The sequence below is a fragment of the Oryctolagus cuniculus genome, chromosome 21, assembly GCF_051225735.1.
Source record: "Oryctolagus cuniculus isolate XC-2025 breed Fujian yellow rabbit chromosome 21, ASM5122573v1, whole genome shotgun sequence".
Lineage (NCBI taxonomy): Eukaryota > Metazoa > Chordata > Mammalia > Lagomorpha > Leporidae > Oryctolagus > Oryctolagus cuniculus.
In genome coordinates, this window is record NC_142887.1 from 30,921,951 (window position 1) to 30,934,024 (window position 12,074).

The 12,074-nt window shown below is 43.4% G+C and overlaps 1 protein-coding gene across 3 annotated transcripts in view; it reads left to right on the forward strand.

Annotated features, from left to right (window-relative positions):
* The window catches only part of SPECC1L (sperm antigen with calponin homology and coiled-coil domains 1 like), a 135,511-nt gene that overhangs the window by 47,093 nt on the left and 76,344 nt on the right, over window positions 1–12,074 (forward strand). For all 3 annotated transcript variants that reach the window (XM_051837119.3, XM_051837121.3, XM_070065956.2), the window contains one exon: window positions 1,402–1,609. In XM_051837119.3, coding sequence (XP_051693079.1) covers window positions 1,402–1,609 — 208 coding nt within the window. The remainder of the gene's footprint in view (window positions 1–1,401; window positions 1,610–12,074) is intronic.

The following is a 12,074-nucleotide window of genomic DNA, read 5'->3' on the forward strand; positions in this document are numbered from 1 at the left end:
CAGCCCTCTGCTGTGGCCAGGGAGTGCAGTGGAGGATGGCCCAAGTGCTTGGGCCCTGCACCCCATGGGAGACCAGGAAAAGCACCTGGCTCCTGGCTCCTGCCATCGGATCAGCGCGGTGCGCCGACCGCAGCGCGCCGGCCGCGGCGGCCATTGGAGGGTGAACCAACGGCAAAGGAAGACCTTTCTCTCTGTCTCTCTCTCTCACTGTCCACTCTGCCTGTCAAAAAAAAAAAAAAAAAAAAAAAAAAAAATCTTTATGCAATGACTTTGTAAAATAAGAAATATTAGCATATCTTTGGTTAAAATTTGAGCGATTTAGGCTTTTAATTTTTTTTAAAGATTTCATTTGAGAGGTAGAGTTAACAGAGGACAGAAAGAAAGGTCTTCTGTCTGCTGATTCACTTCCCCAAATGGCTGCTACAGCCAGAGCTGGGCCAGTCTGAAGCCAAGAGCCAGGAGCTTCTTCTGGGTCTCCCACATAGATGCAGGGGCCCAAGCATTTGGGCCATCTTCTGCTTTCCCATGCCATAGCAGAGAGCCAGATCCGAAGAGCAGCAGACAGAATTTGAACTGGCACCCACATGGGATGAAGACACCACAGGTGGAGGCTTAGTCTACTATGCCACAGTGCGGACTCTGAGGCTTTACATTGTTTTTCAGTGATTACTTTTAGAAAATGTTTGTTATTTCTTGGAGCATGTGAGTTGAGCGGTCAGTGTGAACTGTACTTTAGCAAAGGTGTTGAAAATTGTTTTGCTTCCATTTTCAGTTTGATACTGAAACTGTTAAAAGTAAGACATCTTGGGCTGACGCCATGGCTCACTTGGTTAACCCTCCGCATGCGGTACCACCATCCCATATGGGCTCCAGGTTCTAGTCCCTGTTGCTCCTCTTCCAGTCCAGCTCTCTGCTGTGGCCCAGGAAGGCAGTGGAGTGCTTGGGCCCTGTATCCACATGGGAGACCAGGAAGAAGCACCTGGCTTCCTGGCTTTGGATCGGCACAACACCGGCCGTGGCGGCCATTTGGGGGGTGAACCAACATAAGGAAGACCTTTCTCTCTATCTCTCTCTCTCACTGTCTATAACTCTACCTGTCAAATAAAAAAAAATTTTTTTAAATTAAAAAAAAAAGTAAGACATCTTTATAGGAGAACATGTTAATAATTAATCAAATGTATGCTTTCATTCTAAACTTTAGAGAAGAGAAAATTTCCAAAATGTCTTCGTAAATAATCTAGGTGAGTTCAATAATATGTTGATGGTAAATTCAGTCAGCGATATACAATAGTTTATACTTAAACATGGTACATAAAATCTTTTGAAACAGTGTGTTTCAGTTCTAGGATTTATCTTAGAACAGCTCTGCTTTTCTAAGTCTCCATCATTGATTTTATATAGGTGGAAGATGAATACCGAGCCTTCCAAGAAGAAGCTAAGAAACAGATTGAAGATCTGAATATGACATTAGAAAAATTGAGATCAGAGCTGGAAGAAAAAGAGACGGAAAGGAGTGACATGAAGGAAACCATCTTTGAACTTGAAGATGAAGTAGAGCAACATCGGGCTGTGAAGCTTCATGACAACCTTATTATTTCTGATTTAGAGAGTAAGCAATGAGAGAATGTTTCCTTCCTGATGTCCTATACTTGCTAACACGTGGGGATGGTTTGCATTTCATAGTAAAATAAAAGTGAGTAGTTAGTTTGGATGGGCATGGTAGTCCTGGAGTCTGCAGTAGCAAGCTGGCTTGCAGGACTGTGCACCAGGGACAGGCCTTGGGCCTAGTGGTTCAGATGCTCTGCCCCACATCAGAGTGCTCGGGATGAGCCTGGCTCTGCTTTTGCTTTCCAGCTTCCTGGTAATGCAGAATCTGGGAGGCAGCAGTGATGGCTGAAGCAGTTGGTTGCAGAAATAGTATAAAGCTTTTTTGTGTAGAAATTTTAATGAGGAACAGGATAGTTTCATGACCTTAAAATGTCTTCCCATAGACTTTCATTAGTTGCAAGTGAGGAGAACGAAAACAACAGTAATTACACAGTGGAAAAACTGGGTAGTCGTTTGCCTGGTGTTTGTGTGGGTGACAGAGGTACACAGAAACTGGACACAGCATTGGCTGGGCTGCATTCTGACTGAGGCGTTAACTCCAGTTGGTCACAGGGAAGCATTTAGATCACAAAATGAGGAATGTTCTTTTAAAAGCGGAGGTGTGTGGGTGCTGTAGTTCTTAGAAATGCCGGTATCATAGAAGACAAAGGCCACACATGTGCTCTCTTTTAAGGGAAGATAAGGAGCCAGAACAGTTAAGTACAGAACCTGTGCCTGGGCTGGTCTTGTATTGTGGAGGTGGGGGTGTGGTGGGGGGAGTGGTGGTGTTTGGGGGCGGGGGGCTGATGCTAAAAAGGACCATTAATGGCAAAACTGATGTGGGTGGTAGATTAGATAAAGGTATTTTATCAGTATACATTCATGAGGTTGACTACGTAAGAGAATATCCCTATTCTTAAAGAAGACCCACATACGGAGGGTTTAGAAGTAAAGGCCATGATACATATCCTCAAATGATTAAAAAGAATTTAAAAGTAGGTGGATGGCTAGAGATAACAATTGCTGAAACTGATGGCTATACTCAGCAATAGGCAAATCTGATGTTCCTATACTATTTTGTAACTTTCTCTAAGTTTGAAATTACTTCCAAGTAAATATTTTTAAAAATTCTTAGATGTTCTTCATCTGGATTTCTGTAACATTAACACATTTTGAATTGTAATATATTTACATTGCTCGGTGGGATGGAAAAGGAAAATGAGGGTAACTCTTCTGATGTGTGTGTGTGTGTTAGAGCTTTTTAAACTTTTGGTTCATGTTGTAGCTCCTCTGGGATCCACTGGTGTGTTATTCTTTAACACAGAGAATTGCCCGGAAACGTCCAGCACAGAACCAGACCCATGTATTAAAGATGTGTTGGTGGGCAAGTTTGAGCTATAGACAGAGGAGAGTGGGCCACAGCCAGAGCCCCCAAATGTGCCTCGTGGCAGGTCTGTGCTCCGATAGCAGAGGCAGCCTCTGGAGAGCGACTCCAGGGCCTTTTGGAAATTCTGAGGCCTCTTTGTGATGAAGGAGCTGACTGTGCGGTCTCTTGCAGATGAGAATCGTACAGATGACCTTTCTCGTCTAAAGTTTTAAAACCTTTTAGTCTGACATTTATATTTAGCTTGTATTGTGAGTTAATAGGACTTCTCTAATTCTACTACCTAAATGAAGAGTTTCTAAAATTTTTCAGATTAACTTGAAAGTTAATTGCTTTCCATTTTTCTTGAAAACTTCTGTTTAGAATGTGGAAGGAGTGACACCTTGTGGTAATTGGGGCAATAGCTAGAAAATGGTTGGACAACATTAAATTAATATTATATGGATTTTAATAGGAAAATGGCTGGAAATCCTGAATAAATTTTCTTAGGCATGTAGCATCTCTCTTCAGTTTTTCAAAATAAAAAATACAAGTATTCAGAAATATCAAAAGAACAGTGTAGTTAGCATGTACTGCCTATATTTGATGGTTAATATTTTGCAACATCTGCCTACCTTATGTACATGTATATTTAGTTGACAGTAAGTTGTAGATCTCATGACACCTCTTAAATATTTCAACATGCAACTCCTAAAAAAAATTCTCCATCATGATAGTACTATTATCACAATAAAGCAAAATCTGTCATAATTTTCTTCTGTCACCTAATAGCTCATATTTAGATTTTCCCAGCTATCCTCAAAATATCTCGTGTTTTTTTTTTTGTTTTGTTTTGTTTTGTTTTTGTTTTAAATAGGAACTGGGATCTCAACAAATCTCACACATTATGTTTGTTAGATCTTTGTAGTCTGATAGGAGTTAACTCTTTTCCCTTAGGAATCTTAGCATTTGAATATGTGTTAAGTCAGCACTTGGTATAGGCAAGTTGATGACAGGGAATGCTATTAATTGAGAAATCAGGCTTTTCTTCTGTGGAGTGTTTCAACAACCATTACCATAAATTAATTTGAAAACATTATCTCATCCCCAAAAGAAACCCTGTATCCATTAGTAATCACTCCTCACTTACTCCAAGATGATCCTTCTTGTCTTTGGAATTAGCAGATTTTTATTTTATTTTATTTTAAACATTTATTTATTTGAATAGCAGAGTCAGACAAAGAGAGAGATCTTCAATCCACTGGTTCCCAAATATCTATAACAGCCAGGACTGTGCCCAAACAAAGCCAGGAGCCTGGAACTCCATATGAATCTCTCGTTTGGGTGACGGGGCCTAGGTACTTGGACCATCCTTCACTGCTTTCCCGTGTGGAACGCTGGCCATTATGGGATGTTGGCTGGCATTTGAGGCAGTAGCTTGACCTGCTTGCTGAGTCCTGTACTGGCCCCAGCAGACAGGATTTAAAAAAGCTTTTGGAACTGTGCTCAAGGATATAGAGGAAAATACACTTATAATAAATTATTCAATGGCAAACCACAGCAGAGAAATAAAAAGTAAAAGAGAGTCAAGCTAGAATTGTAGAACTGAAAATTTGACGTCTAATGTATATATATACACACACACATATGTATATGTATATATATGTGTGTGTATGTGTGTGTGTATATATATATATATATATAAAAATCCTTACTGAATCATTTAAAAAACAAATTGGAGATAAGGAAAACCCAATGGGGACAGATATTTGGCCTGGCAGTTAAGACATTGGTTAGGGCACCCATGCCCCATATCCGAGTGTCTGGGTTCAAGTCCTGGCTATGACCCTCAGTCTGTTTCTGGCTAGTACAGGGTGGCAGTGGCTATGACCCTCAGTCTAATTTCTGGCTAGTACAGGGTGGCAGTGGCTATGACCCTCAGTCTAATTTCTGGCTAGTACAGGGTGGCAGTGGTTATGACTCAAGTTGTTGGGTCCTTGCCACTCATGTGGGAAACCCAGACTGAATTCTAGGCTCCTGGCTTCAGCCCAGTAGGGCTGCTGTGGGCATTTGGGGAATTAACCATCAGTCTTTCTGCCTCTTGAATTTAAAAAAAAAAAAAAAAAAAGAAAAGAAAAGAAACCAAGTCCAATGAACTTGAAAGATAAATCAGTGGACATTATCCAGTTGGAAGAACTGGGAGAAAAAAGATTGAAGAAACTGAACAGAGCATAGTGACTTGTGAGATAATACCAAACTTTGTAACACCTGTAGTTAGAGTTCCAGGAGGCTCGCAGATCTCATCAGTACTACACTGCAAGGAGCTTGCCCTCAGGGCTTGGGATCTGATGTAAAAACCTCACTGAAGACTTCCAGTTCTCGATGATGGCCAGAAAAAGCACATATATTTCCTTTCCCTCTTCAAGTCCCATTGATACTGCAGAAGAAGCCTAAAAATTAGAGTGAACCTAAACTGGATAGAAAAAATGGGAAGGGTCCCATCACTACATGAAAATCTTTGAGTAATTTCTGTAATATAGAAAGTAGATAAAATTGGGGACATGGAGCAACCAAGTGGAATGGGAAAACCTGTAGTCCAGGAGAACGCCGAGCCTCTGTTCCCGGTGAGCTTGAGGAGATGGGGACTGGGAAGGCAGCAGGAGCAGCTGTGCTACTCTGAAGGAATTCCTCTCCTCTGCAGCGTGCTGACTCTGGCATCTGTCCCCAGCCTCCTGTTGGTTTCAAACTCTTCTCTAAATAAGGAGGCAGAACACGACGCTAGGGGCTCCTGAAGCGACTTTGGCATTAAAAAGAGAAGTGAACTCATGCCTGAAGTAATTGCAGGCTGTGGTGTGATTTTGTCAAGAAAATGCAGTTGGACCCAGCAGTGCAATGGATCCACCACTGTCACCTCAACTGTAGTCTCCTGCTCCCCACTTGTATATGCAGAGGGGACCCCCTGTAGGTAGTTACTGCCTATGGAGCCTTTAGTTACTGTATTGAGGGCAGAGGCCCCTGGGTAGATCAGCAGCTCCTGTAGTTGTTGAGGAACATGCAAGTCACTGATATTAATTCTTAATTAATTAATACTTAAAAGTAACAGAGACCAGCCAGGACTTATTAGACACTATATTATCTTAAAAGAATTTAAAACAGAAACAGCAGAAAGGAACATATTAAATAAACCCAAAGAAATGAGATTAATGATTTGACCACTGTGTTAGCAAACCAGAGCTAATTGGTGTGGAGAACAGTGGTACAGTGAGGCCTCAGGTCCGGCTCGGCAGTGTGTTGTCGGTCACAGCAGCTTGATCCAACCACTTATTATGTGCATGGTAATGCCCTGTGTGCATGGTAATGCCCTGTGGGTGTTTGCAGTTTAGCGTAAGTGCCTTTGCTACTGTGTTAGTCTGTTTTTGTTAACTAAAATATCTGGGAGGGGGTGTCTTGGGAAGGAAAGGGTTATTTCTGCTTATAGTTTGGAAGTTGCCTCTCAGGATCAAGTGGCCCTGTAGTCTGGTGTCTGATGGAGCCTGGTCATGGTGGGACAGGAACTGTCACATGGTGAGCCAGGACGTGGAGAGAGAACAACTAGGTGGAACTTGAACTCAAAACAGTGATCAACCCTCTCATGAGAACCACCGTTTGGGAACAAGCCCTCAGTGACCTAACTACCTCCCCTACCAGACTCACTTCTCAAAAGCCATTATTAGATCAAATTTCTACCCTCAATTCATCATCTGTTAGCATTAGGACATCAGGTTTTAAACATCTACATGAGTTTTGGGGTGACAAGTCCCACTGCACCCATAACACCTACCCTTTGTGGTTCCTGAAATGGAGCCTGTTACTTGATCTTACCTGGATACTAGTGATTGGTGAGCCAGAGTTTGTTTGAGATTAGGGAAGTAGCAGAGGGAAATACAGGAGAGTTGTGTAATTCCTTTCTTTTCTTTTTTATTTATTTATTTTTTTGAAGATTTATTTATTTATTTATTTGAAAGAGTTACACAGAGAGAGGAGAGGCAGAGAGAGAGAGAGAGAGAGAGAGAGAGAGAGAGAGGTCTTCCATCCGCTGATTCAGTCCCCAGATGGCCACAACGCTGGAGCTGCGCCGATCTGAAGCCAGGAGCCAGGAATTTCTTCCAGGTCTCCCACGTGGGTGCAGGGGTCCAAGGACTTAGGCCATCTTCTACTGTTTTCCTAGGCCATAGCAGAGAGCTGGATCAGAAGAGGAGCAGTCGGGACTAGAACCGGCGCCCATATGGGATGCCGGTGCTTCAGGCTAGGGCATTAACCTGCTGTGCCACAGCGCCCCCTTCTTTTATTATTTTTTTTTAAGATTTATTTTATTTATTTGAAAGCCAGAGTTACACAGAGAGAGAAGGAGAGGCAGAGAGAGAGAGAAAGAGAGAGAGAGAGAGAGAGGTGTCTTCCATCTTCTGGTTCACTCCCCAGTTGGCTGCAACTGCTGAAGCTGCACTGATCTGAAGCCAGGAGCCAGGAGCATCCTCTGGATCTTCCCATGCAGGTGCAGGGGCCCGAGGACTTGTACTGCTTTCCCAGGCCATAGCAGAGAGCTGGATGGGAAGTGGAGCAGCTGAGACTTGAACCAGCGCCCACATGGGATACCAGCACTGCAGGTGGCGGCTTTACCTGCTACGCCACAGAGCCAGCCCCAGGGAAAAAGCCTTTCTAATCAACTCAGTGTGCAGAAGCCACAAAGGAAAAGACTCTTATATTTAACTATGTGCAAATATTTTTAATTCCACCAAAGTACCATAAGTACATGGCATTGAGAGAAATATTTGTAACATTTAAACAAATACATCAGTAAGACCAGGATACTCCATTAATAAAAGTAAGCCAGAAATAGATTTACTTAGATAAATAGATTAAGTCAGAAAAAGACAGAGGGCTGGACATTTGGGCTAGTAGTTAAGATGCTGGCTAAGACTCCTGTGTCCCATATCAGAGTGCCTGGGTTCCATTCCAGGTTCTGCTCCTGACTCCAACTTCCCACCTTTATAGATCCCAGAAGACAGCAGGTGATGGCTCAAGTCCTTGGGTCCCTGCCACCCACAGGGGAGACCTGACCTGAGTTCCTGGTTCCTAGCTTTGGCCTAGCCTAGTCCTGGTTGTTGCAAACATTCAGGGAATGAACCAGCGGTGGGAGTTCTCTGTCTTTTTGCCTGTTTAAATTATAAATAAGACTTTGAAAAAAGAGATAGAAAAAGATGCTTGATCAACTGAAAAACATAGAAATACAAAATAAAACAAGATACCATTTTCATTTAGCAGGTGTACAAGAACTAAAATGATTGACAACAAGCAGAAGGAAGAGGTTGATGGCACACAGACTGCTGCAGCCTTTTCAGAATGTTGATGCAAATTTTAAAAGTACAGCACTGATTCAGTAATCGCTGCCTGAAATCTGCCCTCCGGAAACATTCTTACAAGTTTGCAGATGTGCACACAGGAATGCATGCTTTCAGCCTTTGAGACCAAGTTGATAACCCAGGCACACGGTGTGTCTCCACTCTGCTGCTGTTTCAGCAGCTGAGGGGCTGTGTGTCCTGGCCCTGGGAGGAAGCCACTGGATAGGAAAGGATGAGCCATGGGTGCTACTTTTGTAATTAAAAACCAGTAAGAGCTTAAAATGTAACATGACATTGGAATGGCTGGAAGATATGTGTGCCCTTAAAAATGCTGATGTCCATGTGATTCTATACAGTACGTAACTTTGTGACTTCTCAGAAGTCATTCTGTGCACCTCAGTCAGTTCTTCTAGTGACCTGACTCAGGGCCTGTCCTGCTGATAGCTTCAGATGGCCCTTACTCCATCTTTCAGGGAAGTCCAGGAATGTATCTTCCCATCATAATCTGAACAGTGCTGTAAAGACATTCCCTGTATTTATAATAAATGAAGGAGCCATTTACTAATAAATGAACAGAGCCTGTCTGTTCACAGAAGGTTGCTACAATGAATAATGGTATTTTCAATTGATGGAATAATGTGTGGCCATCAAATAATGTTGCAGATTTGTATTTATTAATAAAAATGTCCATTATCTACAGCTAGATAGACTAACAGTATAAATCCATAATCCAATTTTTTCTTTTCTTTTTACAAACATTAAAATTTTTTTTATTTGAAAACAGACAGAGGCAGACAAGATCTTTCATTCACAGATTCACTCTCCAATTGCCTGCAACAGCTGGGGCTGGGCCAGGCCAAAGCCAGGAGCCTAAAACTCAATCCTGGTCTTCCACATGGATGGCAGAGACCCATACATGGATGGCAGAGACCCATGTACTTGAGCAATCGTCTGCTGCCCTCTAGGGTACGCATTAGCAAGCTAGAATTGGAAGGGTTGCATACAGTGTCTTTTTTTTTTTTTTTTTTTTTTTTTTTTGACAGGCAGAGTGGATAGTGAGAGAGAGACAGAGAGAAAGGTCTTCCTTTGCCGTTGGTTCACCCTCCAATGGCGCTGATGCGATGGCAGGAGCCAGGTACTTATCCTGGTCTCCCATGGGGTGCAGGGCCCAAGCACTTGGGCCATCCTCCACTGCACTCCCTGGCCACAGCGGAGAGCTGGCCTGGAAGAGGGGCAACCGGGACAGAATCCGGCGCCCCAACCGGGACTAGAACCCAGTGTGCCGGTGCCGCTAGGTGGAGGATTAGCCTATTGAGCCACGGCGCGGGTCACATGCAGTGTCTTAACTGTGGTCCTATGCCAAGCCTGTTCCCCTGTTTTTCTTTTAAAGAAAGCACACACACACACAAACACGCAAGAAGACTGGAGGGATGTATGCCAAATGCAGATAATGAGTAATCTCATTCTGTTGGCTTTTTCTGTTTTCCAGACTTTTTGTGAACATGTATTACTTTTAGAATCAAGGGAAAAAAGTTACATCTGCTTGTAGGGGGGTGAATAAAAAGAGGTTAAAAAAATAGGAAATGGTTCATCTGAAGCTTTTCTGTGTCCTCTTCCTGATCAGGAATCCTGGACCTGTTGCTCCTGAGAACCAGAGGGAGAGTGAGATATCTTCCATCCACTGGGTCACTCCCCAAATGGTTACAATAGCCAGGACCAGACCAGGCTGAAGCCTGGAGCCTAGAACTGCATCCTTTCCCAGGTGCATTTGCAGGGAGCTGGATCGGACCTGGAGCAGCCAGGACTTGAACCTGTGCTCATATAGGATGATGGCATTGCAGGTGGCAGCGTAACTCACTGCGCCACAGGCCCCGAGGTGTGGTTTCTAATGGATTAGTTACTCTTGTCCTTTCCTTTCCTCTAAAAAATCGCAGTTGGAGGTCAGTGGGAAGTGCTTGACCGCAGGCCAGACTGAATTAGCACTGGTGATAGCTCCCAGGGGTTTCTAAGGATTCAGGTGGCAGGAAGGGTTGCTTGTGAACTCTGATAATTTTTTGCCCCTAGGAGTCACAGGTAGATCCTGTACCTACAGAAGCTGCTTGGGACTGACAGGTATTTAACCAACTGTAGCCAGGATGAATTATGGTTGATTTATCAGGGACTGTAGGTCCTCAGTGGTAAAAAGATAATGTACCCCATTATTAAACAAAGAGGGCATTGTTACAAATTGTTCAGGAAAAGCTGGTCAAAAAGCAACGAGCATAGCTATTAGCCTGATTTTTAGGATAAAAATAACTGTAAAATTTGAGCTTGAATTTAACGGAAAGTTAAGGAGATGGTAGTAGTTCTTCTGTTCTTTGATGGATTGAAGGTTGCTGTTGAGATGAGGACAGCAGAGGGCAGTGTCCGTCCTGCGTGGGGAGCCTGGAGGAGGAAGGAAACCATGTGCAGGGGATTGGGGTGGGCAGTGCCACCTCCCCAGGCGACCGTCAGTCATGCTTGACAGCACTTCTGCTAAGAGTCTCCTAACCAAGACCTGAAGCACTTGCTCCTTTGTTTCCAGGGAGCAGAAACCTGTTGTCACTTTTAATACTTTCTATTTCAGAGTAGAAATGCAGACGTGATTGTAAGGTTTAAGTCATACTCCCTAGAGACACTTCAGCGTGCTTTATTTTGTCTAAATATGTCCACTGGCTGCTGGCTCCCTTCTGTTTAAAAGGAGCAGTAATAAGATGTGACAGCAACAGATGTGTAACGCCAGAGAGAAGAATGTCCTTTTAAGAATAGTGATTATGTGAGTACTGGGTAAAGAGAAAAGATAAGAACACACACACACACACAAAAGGAAATTTGAGAATGAAAAATTATTTGACAGAGATAGAGTGAGCGAGCTCCTACCTGCTGTTCACTTCTCAGGTACTCACCAAGGCCAGGGCTGGCTGGGCAGACAGGAGTTGGGAACAGGAGACAGGAACACAATCCTGGTCTCCCACGTGGGTGCCAGGAGCATGGCAGCTTGAACTGTCACCACTGCCTCCCGCGACAAAGCTGGATTCAGGAGCTTCGGACTTTGGGATTTTGTGATCAGTCTTAGATAGATGGCCATGTCACCTGAGGATCAAGATGCCAGATATGAAAAGGGATTTTTTTTAAGATAGTAAGATTTGCAGTTGTTCATCCTGTGTGAATTTTGTCTAAAGTAAGGGCATCCTTGGTGCTCAGGAGTAAAGGAAAGCACTTTTCAGCAAATGTGAGGAGAAGTTATGCTGCTGGCGTTTTTTGTTTGTTCACCTGTTTCAGTTCTGAAGCATTTCTTGCATATAAATGGGTACAGTATAAATGAAAGCTGTGATCCCTAATGTTTTCAACACTAGAGATGTTTCAGCGTCTGTCCCTACTCCTTCTCCGTGTCCGAATTCATCTGTGTGTGAAGTCACAGAGCTGAGTTCCCTTGCTGGTTCCAGATGCTTGCCTCTGGGGACGAAGATCTCAAATTAAAAAACAAAGAAAAACCAAAAACCCCCAATGAGAGCATTGCATGTAAGGCACAGGTAGCATCACAGAGGTTCCAGAACAGCAGGTCCTGTATGGAACTGGGACGAGGAAGAAGATGAACGATCTGAGAACAGTCAGGAGCACACGCCTGTGTCTCGTCAGGTCTGGGCTAGGAGCTAATAAGTCTGTGAGCTGGGGGCAGAGTTCTGATTGTGTTCTTGCACACAGGTTCAGTACTCCTGGGTTCCTGC